General features: G+C 38.4%; 2 protein-coding genes across 2 annotated transcripts; both read right to left on the bottom strand.

Annotated features, from left to right (window-relative positions):
• Nucleotides 1-472: 472 nt before the first annotated feature.
• Nucleotides 473-12,720, bottom strand: LOC101160952 (EH domain-containing protein 3). The gene is made up of 8 exons (XM_004083738.4): nt 11,794-12,720; nt 9,180-9,356; nt 8,618-8,715; nt 4,398-4,539; nt 4,200-4,299; nt 3,910-4,080; nt 2,444-2,608; nt 473-2,369 (listed from the first exon to the last, which is right to left on the bottom strand). Exons 1-8 carry the CDS (start codon nt 12,018-12,020, stop codon nt 1,842-1,844), a joined length of 1,608 nt encoding a protein of 535 aa, XP_004083786.1. The 5' UTR covers nt 12,021-12,720; the 3' UTR covers nt 473-1,841.
• A 1,742-nt stretch (nt 12,721-14,462) lies between these two features.
• On the bottom strand, nt 14,463-19,679 carry LOC101171126 (interleukin-20 receptor subunit alpha). Its single transcript, XM_023953212.1, has 7 exons — nt 19,334-19,679; nt 17,920-18,043; nt 17,607-17,809; nt 17,346-17,521; nt 17,132-17,276; nt 16,930-17,066; nt 14,463-16,833 (listed from the first exon to the last, which is right to left on the bottom strand). Exons 1-7 carry the CDS (start codon nt 19,380-19,382, stop codon nt 16,162-16,164), a joined length of 1,506 nt encoding a protein of 501 aa, XP_023808980.1. The 5' UTR covers nt 19,383-19,679; the 3' UTR covers nt 14,463-16,161.
• Between the last annotated feature and the right edge of the window lie 183 nt (nt 19,680-19,862).

Below are 19,862 nucleotides of genomic sequence, written 5' to 3'. Positions count from 1 at the left end.
CTGCTTCCATCTGTTTTCATTTTTTGACTTTTTTTAAACATAACTATAAAAATGTTTCACCTGTACAGTTATGAATATTGAAAATCTGTTTTTAAACTAAAATTGGTTAATGCAACATGCCACTAGTAATCAGTTAGGGAACTATGGTGAGTTTAGATCAGAGTTTGAAGTGGCCTAAATGTTTCAGGCCAGCAAAAGAACTGGCTTTAGACGTTAGCACACCTGCAAGTGATCACTTTCAGGGAGCCAGTACCCCACCCTTTCAAGCAAGCAAGTGCCTTTTGATATTTTTCTCTTTTTAGCTTTTTTGCACTAAATAGATATCACTTTGATTGAAAAGGTTTATTTTTTATCCTGCTAAACACACTATTTTTTTTAAATTTTGTCAAAATTCTCTAATTGCTCAAAGGGCTTGGGAGTGGGAAAATCTTGATACGATTAAACATTTCTTTAGGCGCAATAAAAGCAACAATTAGGAGCAGAATATATGGGTTTTATTACACTTCTAAGCATTTTATGATGACACAAAAGCAAGTGATGCAATATTATTTAGAGACATTAAACACAGAATGTTTGCTGCTACGTTTGTGTTGCAACCAGTGTGGAAACATCTTACAGATTCTGCAAACTACATCCAACAGCCATCTGCTTCACATTTTAATTGCTTGACACATTAAATTAAAGGGGGGAAAAAAGGTTAGGTGATGTGTGCAGCACAGAGGAACATGTGTATGATTCCTAAATCTAATGTTCATTAGATTTACAGTCGCAGTACAGAAACATGACCTAAAGAACAACCTTAAACAGCATTTTGAAATATCTCATCTACTGTATTCCACTGACACATACGAGCCTTAATAAAGTGTTGCACAGTGTTGCACAAGTCAACGCAAATAAACAAACTGTTGATTCAGTCTTAGGACTTTCATGTTAGTTTATTCCAGATTCTTCCTTCAGGAAATCAAAGAAAAAACTCTAAAATTAATACATATGCGACGCTTACAAGTTATTACATTTGGGTTACAAGAAATTACATTAATAGTTGTGTTTGAATGAATACATACATGACGACAGACACATTCATCATCTTTGTTCAATAATCACAGTATCCATAGAGGTTCATGACATTTTTAAAGGCTGAGTTTTCATCCAGATGTTGCAGTTTCAAAACGTGTTTTTTTTCAGTTACTGGTGCAAATGTCTGTAATGATTTTGTTTCTCCCTCTTTATGTTTGTTCTTTCTTCATGACATCTTTGTTGCTTAATGTTTCATAACTAAACAGCTCAAATAAAAACACCTGAAAGTAGAATGACCAATAAATACAGCAGTTTAATCTGGATCGACATTAGAAAAGGAACTGAACTCTTCTGCTAATGTCAACAAGCTCTGCTTTTGCTCCAATTTCTCTATATCCCAGTGTTTGTGTTTACTCTTTATAACAAGCGTGAAGTTTATTCTGCAATAACGTGTTTATAAAGGAATTACAAACTAATGACTAATTTACTTTTTTTTTTAAACTCTCCCTTTAAAGATCCAACCCTTTTTCCTGCTATTGCAGGTCAAATTATAAAATAAAAAAAAATCTAACTTTTTGCTAATATTTTTTTCGACTGAGTAATTTCCAGCCAATGTGCTGACGTTGCTCTGTACTTTCCATTTTTTATTCAAAGATATTTTTCTGCATACATGCCTGAAGAAAGACCACAAATAATAAGATGACAGACGCAGCAGGACTAATGGATTTGTCAGTTTTTGCTTTACCGTAAGCTGTTACAGCAGAAACTCTACTGATGATGTAGCGCAATTTAAAGTACAGATGGTCATGGAATAGTTTTTACTCTTAATCTGCTATCTTCCTTTTAGAAGGGGGCACTAGGTGTGCGGGCAGCTCTGACGGCAGTTCATGTCCCTCCAGTTTCACCTTTATGAGGTGGTTGGCCAAGGCAAACTCTTCATCATCGAGCATGCCGTCCTTATCGATGTCGGCCAGCTTCCAGATCTTTCCCAGCACTGTGTTGGGCAGTTTTGACTTCACCATCTCCCTCTTGGCGTTGGCGCCGGTCACCTTCCCGTTAACGGGGGACAGCGTGTAGAAAATCTCATCGTAAGCAGGCTTGTCCCGGGCCACGACCCACTCTGCTTCATCGATGCCTTCACCCGCCCCTTCCCCGTAACCATGTCCAAACGGGCCGTTCAGAGTGCCGTCGAAGGCACCACCTTTCACCGCTGAATTGGGCCGCTGGCTTTCCTCTTGGCGCACCAGAACCATTAAACTGGCGATGTCACTGGCTAACATGTCGTCTACGGCCTCCAGGAGTTTGGGCTTCAGCGCCTGGAACCTGGTGAGATCTTGATCCTGCAGCAGGTCCTGAAAGACAAAACACTCAAAACTGTCCCACAGTTTTAAAGCAATCTGCGCATTAGAAGGTCTTCCTCACTTACCTGCATTTTCTTCAGATTGGGAAAATCCCCAGGTGAAATCTGATGCTCCCTTTCAATCCGTTTATAAATATCCCCCAGACTAGCAATCAGCTCTTTCTTCTTGTTTTCTTTCCCAAAAACAGAAGGCATTTCCTTCTTCAGTGCGCTGATGATGTAAGCGTGGACCTGTGCATGAAGATAGAAACTTCAAATCATGGCCAACCTTAAATTTGAACAAACCGGTTTGTGTGTTTCTGTTTACACTGCAGAGTATGACTAAAAGTTTTTAAACTTTAAAAGTGTTTAAAACTGTATTTTTAAACTGAAAAAGAGATTTGGGGGTTTAATGAAAATCAGGATTGAATGAATCCCGGATCAGTTTGAAGTGAATGAGAAACCAGACTGTAAATTGAAAAATTCAAAAGCTCAAAAGGTACATAATGTAAAATTGAAAGTATTGAAACATTTGAAAAGTTTGGTAGACATAGAATTTTTTTTTATTCAGGTTTTCTGTTTTAAAAAAATATATATATTCATTCATCTTCTACCGTTTTGTCCCTTTTTTTTATTTATTTTTACAGACATATATATATATATATATATATATATATATATATATATATATATATATATATATATATATATATATATATATATATATATATATATATATATATATATATATATATATAAAGTCAATCAACAAAAGTGTTAATTTAGCATTAAAATGGTCTCATATTGAGATAATGGTGTTACAGACATATATATATATATATATATATATATATATATATATATATATATATATATATATATATATATATATATATATATATATATATATATATATATATATATATATATATATATATATAAAGTCAATCAACAAAAGTGTTAATTTAGCATTAAAATGGTCTCATATTGAGATAATGGTTTTGTAATGAGGAATTTATAACAAGAATGTTTGTAATGTCTACAGTTTATCACACTTTCGTAAGTATAAAGCAGATACGTTTTTCCTTTCCTGAAATTGTGAAGCTATTTTTTTTTGGAAAAACGACAATTTTAAAAAAAAAGTTTTCTTTTATCATCCAGTTTATGTCCTTGAATCATTCACGAAGTCTGTCAGCTGTGGAAAAGGAAAACGTCACTCAACTAAATAAATGTGTGTGTGCGTTATGTGTACTTCCTCCTTGTTTCCTCATCAACACCAGTGTCACCTCTTTTACCTGACTTCCTGTCCATAAAAGGAAGTGGGAAATGATTTTCCCAGAGGTGAATAATGACAATCGTCCGGTACAGTTTGGTATGTGACGGCGATAAGACTTTACTGTCAAGGCCAACTGCTAGTTTTTTAACATGGAACCAAATGTTAGTCTTATAATTTGGATAGAAAGTTTCTTTGCAGACCAATAAATCAATAACACAGAGCATTTTTTGGTTCCTGGATAAAATTAACGTCACTTGAATGCATCTGTGTGCTTCACCTTGGCTAGTCTTGCTCTTTTAATCAGATCGTTGAGTTTTCTCAGCGCTGCATTTCTGGGTAAAGACTGGATGTCCTTGAATAGATCCTGCTCCTCTGCTTCAAACAGCTTCCTGTTGTCAGGAATCAAGAGTGGGTGGGACCAAAAGGACCCGATGTAGACGCGGATCACCTGTCGATGAGAAGACCAGCAGGTTTGATGCGTTGCAAAACAGTTTTTGTCATAGTTAGTTAAAAGCAAGCATTTGTTCCAGAGGTCATTAGCATTTGCCTCTCTGGAGTACGTTCTACCTCGGGGGTGTTGACAATTTTCCCCAATGACCACATCAAAGCGCCATACACCCTCATCAGCTGCTGGGTCTCAATCTGATCTGCCTTGTTCAGAACAACCCTGCAGAAGAAGAAGAAGAAAAAGGAAAAAATAACCGTGATGAACTGATTTCTTAACAACATAAACCTGGTTAGTGCATCAGAAAATCCTGTCAGTACCTGATCTTGTCCTCATGGTTCTTCAGGGCCTTTATCACCTCTGAGAACTCGTCAGATATGTCCAGTTTGTGGGCATCGAACAGCAGGATAATCCTGTCCACACGCTCTGCAAACCACTCCAGGACAGCAGCAAAGTCATAGCCTGAGAAGAGAAGAGAAAAGAAAGCAGAAATGTGAATAGATGTAAATATTCCAACATTTATACTGTCTTTTATTGCAGTTCTACACTGATCAAAGTAGGAGTGGATATTAAAGACCCACTCCAATCATCTTTTGATCCTTTTTATACACGTTACCAGTGGTCTTTTAATTATGATTATGCCGTTTGTATCCAAAATCAAAAAACCTGTGTCATTTTCTAGGACACATATGTCAAACTCAAGGCCTGGGGGCCAAATGTGGCCCTCCATGTCATTTTATGTGGCCCCCGAGAGCATAAAAGTTTTTGATTTCTTAAAATAAAAAATAAAAATTGGTGTGTATTTATTCATATCTAGGGGGAATCTGCCTTGAAATATCGGATTGGGCAACTATACATTAGGACTTAAACACTGTCCATATAATCTAACCTGACAGAATCTTATGTAAAAGGATTTATGCTAGAGTAACAAGCAAATATATGTTTTCTATGCAACTATAATTGTCACTTTATAAAGTTATAATAAATAAATAAATGAGTTCTTTAACATTAATGAGTAGTTACATTTATTTTTCATTACATTTAGTTACATGTATAAGTTATAACCGGCCCTTTGAGGACAGCCGCTATACTGATGTGGCCCTCAGTGAAAATGAGTTTGACACCCCTGTTCCAGGACATAGTTTCTTCAGAGTGGCAGGAGTTCATTCACCCCTGAGTTGTTGGTGGGACCTCTCTGTTGCTGAGCGGAGCAGGAAGCTCGTCGTAATTGAACTGTTTTTCAAACAGCATTGTTTTTCCGTTTGTTGCTTATTCGCAATAATTTGAATAAAGAAATTCTCAGAAATGTAATTTTGGTTATTATTTTCTTTACATATGTCCTCCATCATGACAAAAATGCAACAGGAATATATTAAAAAAACAACAAAAACATGATTTTTTTTTTATCAGAGTGGGTCCTTAAAGACTAAGGTCATTCGGGTTGCATGTAAAAGTTTCAACCCTGAGGGACAGTTTTATTCTAGCAATAAGGAGGAGGGGATGACATGATGAAGCAATATTCTCCAGGGTGATGGATGGAGCTAGAAATTGAGCCACATGATGAAGGAAAAGAATGTCAATTTACTCTTACAAATTAAAAAATGTAAAAAAAATCTTTTTAAAGCAGGGAATAGTATTTTTACTTTTACAGTTTTAAAAAAACATTTTGGACTATGGGAGAACTTAGAGATATCTATAACTTATTCATATATGAATAAGTCACTAATTTTGTGCTGAGTTGGACCCCTAGCGTCTCTGACTTTGTCCTCCTCAAGGACAAAGCTCCAGCTTACCTGGAGGCATTCCACAGGATATGAGGAGAACAACAAACAAAAGGTTGAACACGGGATTAGTGAGGCGACACTGAAAGACGCACAGTGGAACTGGAAGTCAGTGAGTTAAAAAAGAATTTTAAAAAAATCGGCATGCATTGCTCCTCTTCCCAGGAGGGGAAAGAGTTCATCATCAACCGCCATAAATGTTTAAACACACCTAAAAAATAATTAACCAGAGACAAAAAAGTTAGCTGCGTCGATTGCTCGCCAACCCGTGAGCAGAAGAAAAGTTCAAAGACTCGATAGAGCAGCTGAAAAAGACACTATTGATGGTTAGGACAGACACACAGCAGATACCTTGATGCTTTGAGTTGTTCTTCAACCTGTGACTTTGTCACATATAGGGCCAAAAAAAAAAACTCTCCCATAATGCCACAGGAGGGCAGTATTCCCATAACTGCAAAAGGTAGAAAATATTTAACCATCCCTTTTTGAATTATTGAGCAAATGTTGAGATTAATACTAAGGTAGGGGTGATACATTGATAATAAAAGCAATTTTCTACCATTTTCGTAGGAAACTTATTTTGTTAACTAAAAATGTGGCTACATTTTTTATTTTGAAGCATTTGAAGCAACAAATCAAGAAAGCAACCATTATTTTTTTATGAAGAACATAAACTATTTTAACTGTATGAAGTTTTTTTTTAGCAACAGCATTTATCCTCCTAACATATTGACTGGAGGCTCCAGTTGAACTCTAATTCCCCCCCCCCCCCCCCATCATGTGACAAAAGTGCTGAAGAACACGCAACAGCCCATAAATGCTCAAAATCAAGATATCATTGTTTTAGCTGGTCTTCAGCGAGCTGACAGCCAGATCTGTTCTGTCATCTACAGTACCTCCATAAGGACATCTATGCAGGCAGCTATAGCCTGACATCTCCTTATCTGGACACACATAAACACACATACACACACACGCATGAATGAAATGGTGAAAAATGTCATAAAGATGAAAGAAACAGAATATTTACAACCCAATTCTTGTTTGCAAATTAATCCATATTTGCATATTTTCACAATAAAACATTTAAGTTATGTGGGGATAAAAAAATTATTTTGAAAAGGTAAAGTTTACAAAAATGCATAGAAACTGTGTGTAAAATAGCACAATGTGAGAAAAATGGTTCTCTAAATAAAGATGCAACTATTTTCTATTTTATCAAAGCTAAAAATTATCAATCAATACTCTAGAGACCCTTTCAAAAAACTGTAGATGCACGAAAGCATGTTAAGATATTTCAAAAGTGTGGTGATGACTTGAGAAAGGAAAGCCTTCTTCTGACTAAAGCTGACGTAACCATTTGCAAAGCACGTCTTATTGAATTTGGAGCTGCTTAAAATGCAAAATAAGAAGGAATATAAAAAACACTGAATGAAAATAAAGCCAGGACTTCCTTTCTTTTAAGGGAATACTTTGTTAAAAGGATCATTAAACCAAAGAAGAAACAAATACATTAAATTTGATTGAAGCAGGAAAACAGAACTAAAACTGTTGATTACTCCTTTTAATGTCATACTGTTACAGTGGAATTTAAATTTAGGTTTGACTTGCTACAAAAAATGGTAGAAATTGAATACAAAATGTTTAGTTTGCACAAAAGGTTAGAAGGGGTAAACACTGGGAAGAGTAAATTATAACCTATCCTCTGTTAGTGGTTGGCATGGTGATGCCATCATCCAACCTGGGGAATGTGAGCCCAACATTGGGACAAAGATTCTTGCTCAACAGCCACTCTTTACTTTGCCCTATCGTTAAAAGTTTTGTTTTTTTTTTATTTCTGGCTTGTTTTTTTGCTAAAATGCTTGAGGGGAGTCTTATAAAAATGTCTTTTTCATTAGGAAATGTTGAATGAAAGCAGCTGTAAGAGAGAGAACAACTATTGCGTTTAGTGTAAACAGAGCTAATCCTCTTCAGCAGGAAAGATGTGTTCTAACAGTTGGGACTTCAAACATCAGCTGTCCCTGCTTGATGCAGGCCCATACCATCACACTCCTACCTCAGTGCTCCAGCGACAACACAACTGTTCTCAAATAAATAAATACATTTATCTCAATTGAAAAAGTACTCACTAAAGTCTTGCATTTTTTTATGTTTAGTTTCGTTATAACTCAAGCAATTAATTTAAAATCACTTGTTGATTTTTTTTAATCTTTACTGAAGACTTTTGGCGCATGCAGATCATTTTATTTGAAGTCAAAACCTCCTTTCTCAGCTTTTTTATTTTTCTGTTCGGAAATGACTCGACTTTTCCCACAAATATTGCTTTCTCTCAATGGAAAACACATGTCGCTCTTTACTTTTCTTGATAATTAGGGGTAGTTCTGCCTTTATTTGATGGTCAAGATGGAGACCGGAGGCGGGAAAACTTCAATCTAAAACAGAACCCTGCCTGGAATCAGATGAGGTTGCAGTTAAGGCATGTTATGCAACAAACTCGGCAACAAACTCCACACATGGAACTCGAAGGAAAACCACCGGATCATTCCATTTTGGTGCAAAGCCACAGGATTAAACTAAATATCAATATAAGCTTTAATTTTTGACAATACTACCTGCTTTTTGATGCAAAAGAACTCGAACCCATGCAAAACACACTTCAATGGTGAGGCTGAATTAGCTCACTGACCCCACACTGACAGTCCAGCATGTTTATTCACCGCTGAAGAGACAAAAATGAGAGTTAGGGTTGTGTTTCCTACCTCTGCTGATCCTCTGTTTTTCTCCGGACAGAATCCCCGGCGTGTCGATCACGCTGATGCTCTCCAGCACGGGGTTAGGAAGCTGCGCACACACAAACCTGCAACAGAGGAGAGACAGAAGTGAGAAACGCTGTGATGGTTAACATCCCACCAGGCCTCCACCTCCTCTCTGCGGGGTCTCCAGCTGACTAGATCTGAGCAGTTGGGAGGTTTGTCCACTGAAACCCTGTTGACCCGAAAGGACACGCATGTCTTCTGCTGGCTGAAGGCTGTTATTGTTGGAGGTTTCTGGATTGTTCCTTTTTACTAGACCCTGCCACTCTCTGCCGACCCATCTCTCCGTTTCCACTGAAAAAGCCTGGGCAGTGAGCAGAGGGAAATTCAATCACGCAGGAATGTAGAGAGCTGGTGTGGATTCTCACTGGCAAACTCTCCCATCCTCCACAGCTTTCTGCTGAACGCTTCCATTACTCAACCCCACTATCGCCTTTTGTTTCCACTTTCCATGCGGCGTCAGTCAGCGGCGCAGGTGCGTGCATTTGTGGGCGCTTCTAGCCACTACCTGTTGAGGAATGCGTTTCCAAAGGCGTTCAGCTTCCTGAAGGGCTTCTTGGGGTCGACGACCAAAGCGTTGCCGGGTATCACCCCTTCTGTGTCCCCGTGCATCACTGCAATGAAAGAATCCGTGGTGGGCTCGGGGCCAATCCGCATTCCAGGGAAATCCTGCTCCAACAGGTAGCTGAGGCGGGTTATGAAGGCAGTGGAGATAAAACAAATGAACAATTAATACTCTTTCTAATAACCTAGACCAATCTTGAGGATGTCATCTTTATATATTACAGCCTGCTTGATAAGTTTCTTTCATGGAACAAAACTGTAAAGTGTTTAGAGTCCCACTCCTACCATCTTTTGATCTTCCAAGTGGTTCCAAGTGGTTTTTAATTATGATTATTCTGTTTTTAACCAAAAACAACGTTGATTTTCTATATTGCAGAGTGCCAGTAGTTCATTAAACATTTGCCTCCAAGTTGTGGGCAGGACTGTAGGTGCAGAACAAGCCCGCCCCACTTCCCGTCATGCATCTGTTTACACTCTCTCCCCTTTAGCTTGCCCCCACTCACAACCCCAACCTAGCATTACCAGTGCAATTAAAATGGCGAGGAATATCGGAGCTATCTGGTTGTACAGATTATCATCAGAAAAAGGCAACACGACTTCCATTGGAGTGGGTTTTTAAATCATTCACCTATAACAGAAGGCCTGAAAGCTTTTCCACTAGATCTTATCTGAATAAACATCATTTGGTCTGTTAATATTAAAAAAAAAAAAAAAACTCAACTTTGGTTTTTCCTTCAAGTCCTGCAGCTTAACAAAAATATTTCTTCTGCTAAGCTTTGAAGTGGGAGAAAATGTGCCTTTTTTTTTTTTTAAATCATTTTGATTGACGTTAACTTTTATCGTGCAAAGTGACTAAATCTTAAAGTTAAACCTTTGGGATGCAGTTCCTGGCAGGCTCCACTTTTCTCAGACTAAAAGCATGAATTCCAAATGATTGTGAAACGGCTTCCAAACTATTTCCAGACTGATGTGGAGCAGCAGACGCTTCTCTGTGCCCATCTGTTGCTCATCCTTGTTTTCAGAAATGCAACATAAAAGTTTTTAAAATTGTAATTAATAATCACCCAATAAAACCTGCTGGCAACAATTTGTTTTGTTTTATTTTTGCCTAAAATGCTTTGAATTGTCGTCCAGCAAATAGCAAAACCAGATATTAACTTCTAAATGACTCTTTCTAAAGTAGTTTAAAGTAAAAAATGTTCTTTTTTACATTCATGACGGCATATACAGTATTATTATACCTAAAAGAATAACTGCAATACTTTAGCTTTGATTTATACTTTAATTATTATCAATTAGTGTCAAGTAATTGACAAGGCAATTTGATTATTAGGGTAAAAACTCCCTATTTAAATGTTTGGGATTTCGTATTTTAAACTTTTTTTTCTCTTTTCATAACTTGTTCACTCGTGTTAAATGATAATAAATGAGGTGTTTGTTATTCATGCTTGTTGTTGCACAGACAGATGATCTGCTTCCTGTTTGTTGGTGAGGTTATGGCCTTGATCTGCATCCAGAGGGACAGGAGCTCCAAAGCTTTTTGGTTGAAATATTGTGTTCATTTTATTTATTTTTTTTACCAGCTAGTACCCTTATTCTGGATCCACAAACACGCACCTAGCCAGAGGAGCCAGCAGCGCCTGATGGAACCATCTCCAAACAAGCGTGTCTGTACAGTGTTAGCCATCCTTATTGCAACGAGTTGTGCAATCCCCACGCACACCTTCAGGACAACACGCTTTACAATACATCAAGAAATTCAAACTTTAGGGGGAAAACATCGTGGATGGACTAGCTTACATTATGACATTTGTGTGTTGCAGCAAAATGTTTATAGTTGCATCCTGATGGAAGATTTGAATTTGGGCGCCGGAATTCTGAAGGAAATGAATAAACTCAGACCAAACACAAACTCAGGATGCAGAGTCATGAATAACAGAGTGCAGAAGCACCGTCCTGCATCGTAAACCCTCTGCACTGCAGGCAAATGTGAGTTTTGTACTGCGACACTGGAAAAAACTGCCCCTCCATGTGTTTTTTGTTTTTGTTTTTTTAATGCACTCAGGAAAAATTAAGAGTCACTTTAGGTTTGAGCTACAATGAATTCAAACGCAGGGACTAAGAAAGGTCTTAGAAAAGACTTGAGTGGTGCTCTGGCTCTGAAGCAGCTGATGGGGATTATTTTCCCCAATGACAAAAAATTAAAAAAATAAAAAGATGCGAGGCCGAGAAGAGCGCGAGTGAGAATCAGAAGAAAGAGGATGAGACAACAGGGATGTGTGCACGTCTTGAAACAGGAAGTCGCTAACAGCATCCTCTCTGATCTTCAAAGGCCTCATCTGCCAATTACCTGCTGCGCTCGCCCTCCCTGTGTGCACACGTGTGCATGTGTCTACACTGGCGTGTGGGAGACAGATCCTCAGAAACACCCCGGTGTTAATGTTCCTCACCATGACACACAGCAATTCCAGGCATACTGGAGGTCATATGCTTTGATAAACCCCTCCCTGAGGCCTGTGGCTCAATAAGTGCAGATTGTTTTGTTGTTTTCCTCTCACCGTATGAAGCTGGTCTTGCCAGTGGAGTACTGTCCCACCAGGAGGACCATGGGCTTGTTGTCGAAGTCAGCATCCTCCAGGGCTGGAGAATGGAACTCGTGGAACTTGTAGCTCTCCTCCAGGGGAAGGAGTTTGGTTTTGTAGAGTTTCTTTAGTCCTTCGCTGACCGTTTGAAACACTTCTGGATCCTTCTTCCTCCTGTCATCGGTTCCAAGCCAGCTGAACATGGTTACTGTGCTTTTGGACTACTTCTACCAGAGTTATTATTAGTATTATTATTATTTTTGCCTTTTTGTAGCTCGACGTTTGGTAAATGTTAAAAAAAAACTTTTATGAAGACCAAACTTCAAACAAAATGTGACATTTACTTACAAAAATGTTCAGGATTTTAGTCAGTTCTAATGATTAAATGACAAAAAATGTCCTTTGTTTATCAAACGTCAAACCTGACACTGATCCGCCCAACAAGCCAAGGCCACTACAGCTGCACAACAACAGCTCAGTTTTCAGTGAGTTTGTTTGCTATTTCCTTCATGAAGCTGCAAAACGCTGAAGGAGAAAAAAAAAAGCTAATATCCCTCCGCTACTGTCCCAGTGCGATGGAATCCCGGTTATGATGCACCGAGCTGCAGCCGCCGCCGGTATTAATTGTTCAGTCTCCCCGGTCCTCTCATCAATAAAAACAACCCAAACCGTCCAGGAACGATCACTTAAGATCTCCTTCAGTGTCGACAGACAGAGGGAGGGAGTGGAAGAGGCGCTCTGGGCCGCTTTCTGTCACGGCTCAGCGCTGAATGAGGCAGCAGCTGACGTCCTGCAGCTCCATTTAAATGCGGGGCTGAAGGAAACCTGATCCCGCCGGAAGTGCTACACGGCCGGCTGCCCGACCCACAGAGGACCCGCCCAGGGATGCTGGAGCCGAGGCGGAGGCGGGCAGCCGACGCCATCTTGGATGAGGAGAGACGGAGGAGCCGACGTTAAATAAAACTGCGCCATCTACAGACTAAGACATGTAGATGACAGTTTATTTTCCCACATACATTTAGCTTAAACGTAGAATAAAAAGGGATATGAAATGAATATTTAATAAACTTCACTTAGGAAATTTTAATGAACTAATATCATACTTTTAAATACATCTCAGTTGAAAAAAAAATACATTGATTTATACAAAACCAAATTAATATTTAGTATCATAAAAGTAATGTAACTGTATCACCCAAAAGTTTTAAAAGGGAAATTGGTTAATTTTTATTTTTCTAAAAGACCTGCTCCAATTAAAATGGTGTTTTTCTCACTTTCTTGTCATAGATGACATATATAAAGAAAACTAAGCTAAAAATTGCATTTCTAAAAATGTCTTCATTCAAATTGTTGTGAATCAAAATCTGATGAAAAAATGCATTTGAAAAAAGCCTCTCGCCGTGACTTGGGTGCAACAGTCAGAAGCCCACAAGGTCCCTGCTCTACTTCATTCTGATGCATCCACTTACAGACAAAAAGATCATGGTACGTCTTTGTTTTCCTCGTCTGAGCTGGCATCTGGATCAAAACTGTACAGCTGAATTGCTCAAATATTGCTCGCCATTTTTTTTTTTGCACCTGTAATGTTTGGTTGGAGGTGTGAGGGGCTGTAAGCTAGCGGGAGAGAGGTGTAAACAAAGGGATGACGGGAAATGAGGAGAGGCTTTCTCCGATAGTCCCGCCCACAATACCGAGACAAATTTCGGATGAACTACTGCCGTTCTGCAGAAACTGTGTGTCCTATAAAGCCAGACAATTTTTTTATGTATTTAATAGACCACTAGGAATTTTTTTAAAATAGATCAAAAGATGATTGCAGTGGGTCTTTAACTCAACACAAAAAGTAAAGGAATCTGTGTTTGGTAGATTATTTCTTTGTCTTCAAAATTCCACTTCATAATTAAAAACTTGTCCAACTTCAACTATTATTCCTGTTTTATACCCTTTCAAATAATGCCACATTTTTTAAGGAACATGCATTGACGGAATCAGGGGTATAAATTATTTCTTTGACCAATTAATTATCATGTTGTGCCATTGATCCTTCACCATCCTTCTGTAGGTCAGCCTTGAACCTTCTCATGCTGGTCATCAGCCTGGTGACAAACTGCTGTGGTTTATTGTTCCATTCTACAACCAGCATTAGTCACAGTCACCCAATTTAGATGCACCGGTCACTGGCCTAAACAACAAGCAGAATCCACCAGTGATCAAACGGGGTTCAGGTCATGACTGCCGACTGCAGACTATCCTCTCCTTTCTCAAATTCTGGAGTTAATTTCTGATAAACTCTGCTTTGGAGAGGCAAGCATTGTTGTTATGCGAATGACAACAAACAATTTTGCTTTGTCTGGGCAGAGAGGCTTCAGACAAATCATCCAAAACCCATCCATCCATCTTCCGTCCACTGAACCCACTAAATCCCTTCAGGGCTCATATGCATCCATACTTTACTTCTGCAGGTACTGCCATAAACGACCTCCTGAGAGTATGGCATTCATTGGCCAATAAGAAATATTTTTAAAAAATGTTAAAAGGAATTTGAAGCCAACAGTAAGTACCAAACGTTTCAGTTCCTCAAATGACCACTGGGAGCTTGTTTCCAACAATGCAACTTCACAGAAAAGTAAACATGTACATCCCGGTCCTGAACACTCTCTTCTCTTTATTGCACAAGTCTCTGACAACTGCCGCAGCCCAAAATGGGCAGACTGCTTTAATTGAGCTCAAATGTGTGTGCATTAATTAATTTTACTTTCATTATTGGCCATTGGGTGGACCAAACAGTTAAGTCTCACTTTATAATGTCCCACCTAAATGGCCAAAGTTTGTTAGGCCTATAGCAATTGAAACAACATGGTCAAAGGACTTCAATATGTGATCTTCTGAATGAATGACAGAGGGTTGGCTCAGGAACTGAGTGTTCACAATTTGTCCAGCAGATGTCTCTGCCTTCCAGTCAGTTTGCTTTCCCTCAACCTCTTTTCACATGTTAAATATTAACATAACAGAGTGCAAAGGGTAGTCTGATCCACATTTACTTTCAGTATCTCCTTATTTTTAAACTGAAGATTCTAATTAAATACCGAATGTGAACTTTACACTTAAAACAACCCAACAAAGAAGGTATAAAACATTCCTTTATGAAATTCAAGTTTCCAAAAATGATGATTTGGCATTTGAAAACTATAAATGAAACATAATTAGCATAATATTTTACAAAGGAGAAAAAGAACTTCACAAATCTTCAAGAGGGAACCTGGAGGAATCACATTCTTTGCTCCACTGTTCTCTAAAGGCTTTTTGAGAGCAGTACACAAAACAGAAGGGAACAAAAACTAACAACAATACTACACTTTCCTTCATGGTCACCAGTGGTTCAGAAAACAGCTTACAGCCTGTTGTTAAAAAAACTACTTTGAGTAATCCTGTTCCTTATTGCATACATTTCAAGACTGTTCTCAATTAATCTGTCTGATACTGAGATAAAAGAATGAAGTCCAACAAGCACTAAATGAGACAGCATAACACACACCCGTCTCCACCACACATAATAATCTCAGCAATGTCGCCTTAAACCGACTCAAAGTAAAACAGGTTGAGCACAATGACAGTCAGATTAAGATCTCAACTCTAACAGCACAAACAAGTTTGGTAGGTTTTGGCAAGGAAACAAAAGAAAACACTGCAACTCTTAGGAGAATATAACAACATAGGTTTCCAAATTTTAGTAATAAAAAAAGCCTTAGGTTAAATACTAAAGTGTCTAATGTTTTTATAGAATGTTTTCTTATAGAAAACAAGGGCAATCTTGTAAATGTGTGTACAAAATTTAAACAGAAAAGAAACTCGGTTGGAAGAAAACCATGCACGCTTTAACTAGTGTCAAATCAGGGGCAAACAATAAACTAAGTTAACTTCAACTTCCATTGCCATGCAAACAAACCACGCCTAAGTCTAACAGTCACATCAAAAATATGAAGAAACCAAATGTAAAGTTTTCTTAAATAGGATTGGTAAAGTAAACTAACCCCTGCTGAGATGCAAAGCAGTGATAGTACTATTTTCATTGGAAAAAAACATGGAATAATGGCACATTGACTAATTATCAAGATAAAAGTTTGAGATTTCATCACTCCAAGATTTCTGCACACGTTTAGCTTTTGAGGGTTTTTCTTTTATAAAGTTATGAACCGCAAAAGCAGCAGCAATCTCAGGCTTACCAATAAAGTTTATACAGTCTTTTAACATCAACATGAATCCATTTTTTTGCAGTCTAAATGAACAGATCTGCTTTATTTCTAATAAGATTTTAGATTTTATTTTTTCTGGTAGTGTCATGTCCTAATCCATGGAGATGGTCAAATTCCATTTGGCCACTAAATCATTAGTTACATCCTCGTCCATCTCTTTCTCAGTCCAATCCGTCTCCGAATTCTGCGCGAAGAACACGTCGTCCATATTTATCACACTTTTAGTCACATACGGCTCCAGGGGATTTTCCGGTTCCAAGTTCCCTTCCTCCCTGAATTGCACCTCCAATCCAGGGAGAAAAGGTACCCCCTCCATCTCATTAGGGTTCTGAGAAGCATACCCAGAAATCACAAAGACATCTGTACACTTATTAAAGTGTGTCTGCAAATTCGCTGATGGGCACATGTGGGATAAATTCTGAGGATGGTAAGACAGACCACCCTGAACGTCACCATCTTCTGTCAGTTTTGCCTGTCTTGTCTGATGCTCTCTTCCTTCACTGTCCACAGTGACAAACAGATCTCCGTACTCAACAGAGAAGTCATTCTGAAGTTCTTCGGGCTCTGCAGGCCTCTGTGGGGAGTAACTGGGTGGGGAGTAACTGGGTGGGGGAGTGTTGTTGGGGCACTGGTCTATGGGATGTAGAAGGGGCTCTTTTGCAGTACGATTGTCTTCAGTGACAGGGCAGTCATGGATAGTTTGATCAAGAGGGAACTTGTCAAAAGGCTTGTTCTGGAGAGGGAACTTGTCGAAAGGCTTTTTCTGGAGAGAAAGCAGAAGGAAATTTGGAATAATTGTAAAAGTACTAATTTTTTCTAAAGTATAATTGAAAAAAAAAAAGGTTCTGTTGTGTTTTACCAGCACAGATGGGGACTTCTCTTCTTTTCCAGACATGTACCGATGGAGGATGAAGCCAGCCACCACGATTACACAAATGAACAAAAATGGAAAAATAATTCCCACAACCACCCTCTGCAGCTGCTCAATCAAAGGATCTGAGGAAGAAAATCATCTTTCAGTAAGATTTGAAGAGCCGGTTACAGTTTTAAATCAATTATACCTTGAGCTGTGGTGATGCAGTACCACGCTGACCGCTGGCATTCAATCGGCATGAAGAGTAATCTTGATTGTGCAGAGAAGCAGTACTTTGTGTTGTAACTCAACAGGCGATATTTGAAGAAGCCTTTCTGCAATACATAATGGTGCTGCAAGAACACACGTTCACTGTCAGCTCCTGAAGGCTGAGAACAAAGGTCTTAGATGTTCTGACTTACCATTTGGTCAAGGTGGGTGTTGTGGACAGACAGGTTGTAGGTCATGTGGGTGTAGATTTCTGCCATGGAAATTGCTGTGGTTTGATTGTTTAGTTGGTATCTCATTGGCCCCTTCAGAGTGATGGTAGCTGTATTGTTATGTACTTCCACAGTAATTAACGGAGGCCCAAGCCTGGCTGTTGACGTCCCAAAAAAAAAAATTAGAGCTATTTCCCAAAAAATGTCTGAAGTATATTTGAAAAAACAGACTCTGTGACTTACTTTCTTCTTTAGGATCAAATCGTCTTTGTAAACCCGTCCACTTGGAGGACTTTTTTCTGACCACGGAACGAACTCTGGCATAGTATCCGTCGTCTAAATCTGAGGTTTGTGCGCTCAGATCACACCAGGTCCGCACAATGGCTGTGCACTGCCGCACCGCCATCCACTTCAACTGGTTCCCCCCGTCAACGCTCTCGCCGTAGCTAAAACAGACCAGAAAAAAAAAAAAAAAATCAAGCAACGAGGAGTAAACGACTCAATAGAGATCAGACCCCTTTTTTTTGCCAAATAACACCACTTGGTCTTCACTTACATGGCATATTGGACTGTAAAATGGGTGTCATTTGGCGTGTCATGTCCTGGTAACCAGTGCAGCACATTTCTTAGATTCACAGAGGAGAAGCTGACATTGATGGGGCTTGGAGGGAAGGATCCAACTGGGGAAGAGAACAAGAATGAACATGGCTTCATGAGTTTGAGTTGGCATTTGAAGTCCTTTTCCAGTCTTTTATATATTGTAAAAGCGTGCAAAGAAGTGAGTGGAGCTATTTGTTCACAAGTGGATGCATCTGAATGCAGCAGAACAAGACGCTTGTGCCTTGAAGATTGAAGTTTATTTCTAACAATTTATATTTTCTTTCTTCTCTATTGTCCACCATCACGAGAAAAAATGACACAAGAACATGTTGAAAACACAAAAAAAGACCATTTTCACGGAGTGTGTCTTTTCAAACTGAGATTTTTACATTTCCTCTTATACTAACCAAAAGGCTTTTTATTATTTCGGCATAGCTTCAGTAATTCACTGGTGTTTATTTTCATGTTTTGTTGCACAAAACACGGCAGTTATACATTTGGCGGGTTTAAAGCAAATAAACAAAAGTTTGTCAGCTATGAGAAGTCATTCTTGACATAAAAGGAAGTAAACAGTTGATGAATGCACATGCAGAGGTGGATTATGCCTTAAATGATCTGGAAAAAAATCAAATAAAGAGAACTATGCTGCAGCTCGTTTAAATAAAGACAGAAATTTAAAGGGTATAACTAAGAGTTTATGCCATTAACACCTACAGAAGACATCTTTGTTGTTTCAACAAAGTTTCAGAAGAAACCTTTATAGATCAATCCCTGTTATATGATACTTACATAAAGCCTCAGAGAACAAAAGGGCATGTAATTGAGTTTTAGGACCTTAGCAGTATCTATTTCACAGAAGTCATAAATGCCACAGAACTGTGTAAAAACAGCTCATACACTGCATTTTTAGCTTTACATTTAGTTAATAATGATAGACGTTTTTGATTTGTTATTGATCAATTAACAGCAAACTCATCTAGAAAGGTAAACATTATGGAAAAAAACCATCTATGTTTTTTATAAAGTTGATTATTTTTGTTATCTTGAACTGTTAAATAAGGTTTAAAATTATTACATTTACAACCAGATCACACACGTTTATAAACTTGTTGTCTTTAAAAAAAAATCAAAGATTTAAATAATTCTTTAATAGCTGTTAAAAGTAACCTATATGTTTAAAAAAAAGTCTGTTAATTGATCATTTTGCTTTTTTATTTTTTATTGAGAAAAAGGAGATAGTCAATATGAAATGACAGAAAGCCTTGGGAAAATTAGATCGGATTTCTCCTTTTGGACACATTTGACCAATTTTCTCATCCAGCGCGCGAGGATTTCTTTTAACACACAATAACATGTCAACAAATTCTTACCTGTGCAGGTAAGACCCAAGAGGTTCATTAGCACGAAGGCTGTCCACATCCTTGCGCGCGGGGGTTAGTTTATTTTTAAGGAGAATCAAGCTGCGCAGTCCCTCCACCTGCCGTGGACCAGTGACTTTTCACGCGCATTGAAGAAATCGGGTTGCCTCTCAACTAAAAAGAAAGTAAAATAAAAAATCTGTTAAACTAAAAGTGGAAAAAAGGAAGTAGAGGTAAGAATGCGCTCAATGAATGGGAGCGCTCTGCAAAAAAAATCCCCTTTCAACGACGCGTTAATTCCGTGTTTGAGAAAGGAATGTGGCTGTACCTGTCCGCGCGCACGACACCTGAGCAGGTGCAATTAATGTGGGATGGTCACGACCTCGTCATTTTTTTATTTTAGTTTACCACAGCCAATGATTTTGAAACACCCATTGACTTTTCATCTAAATTATGTCACATTACTGGGATAATTTGCAAACTAACTGTTGTCACTGATTTCGAATAAACAAGAAAGTTTATTAAGTGGTTGAGAGTTAAA

The sequence above is a fragment of the Oryzias latipes genome, chromosome 24 (assembly GCF_002234675.1).
Source record: "Oryzias latipes chromosome 24, ASM223467v1".
NCBI classification, from domain to species: Eukaryota; Metazoa; Chordata; class Actinopteri; order Beloniformes; family Adrianichthyidae; genus Oryzias; species Oryzias latipes.
Note: the sequence above shows the minus strand (reverse complement) of the source record. Positions and strands in the feature narration are given on the sequence as shown.

What these genes read in the sequence shown, in the direction of transcription:
- LOC101160952 (XM_004083738.4), bottom strand. Translation starts at nt 12,020, where the DNA reads ATGTTCAGCTGGCTTGGAACCGATGACAGGAGGAAGAAGGATCCAGAA. An exon ending in GGAAACGCATTCCTCAACAG is followed by an intron (nt 8,716 to 9,179) that starts GTAGTGGCTAGA and finishes CCTCTGTTGCAG; the next exon opens with GTTTGTGTGTGCGCAGCTTC. An exon ending in AACCATGAGGACAAGATCAG is followed by an intron (nt 4,300 to 4,397) that starts GTACTGACAGGA and finishes CTTCTTCTGCAG; the next exon opens with GGTTGTTCTGAACAAGGCAG.
- LOC101171126 (XM_023953212.1), bottom strand. Translation starts at nt 19,382, where the DNA reads ATGTGGACAGCCTTCGTGCTAATGAACCTCTTGGGTCTTACCTGCACA. An exon ending in TTTACAGTCCAATATGCCAT is followed by an intron (nt 17,810 to 17,919) that starts GTAAGTGAAGAC and finishes GGTCTGTTTTAG; the next exon opens with CTACGGCGAGAGCGTTGACG. An exon ending in ACACCCACCTTGACCAAATG is followed by an intron (nt 17,277 to 17,345) that starts GTAAGTCAGAAC and finishes GTGTTCTTGCAG; the next exon opens with CACCATTATGTATTGCAGAA.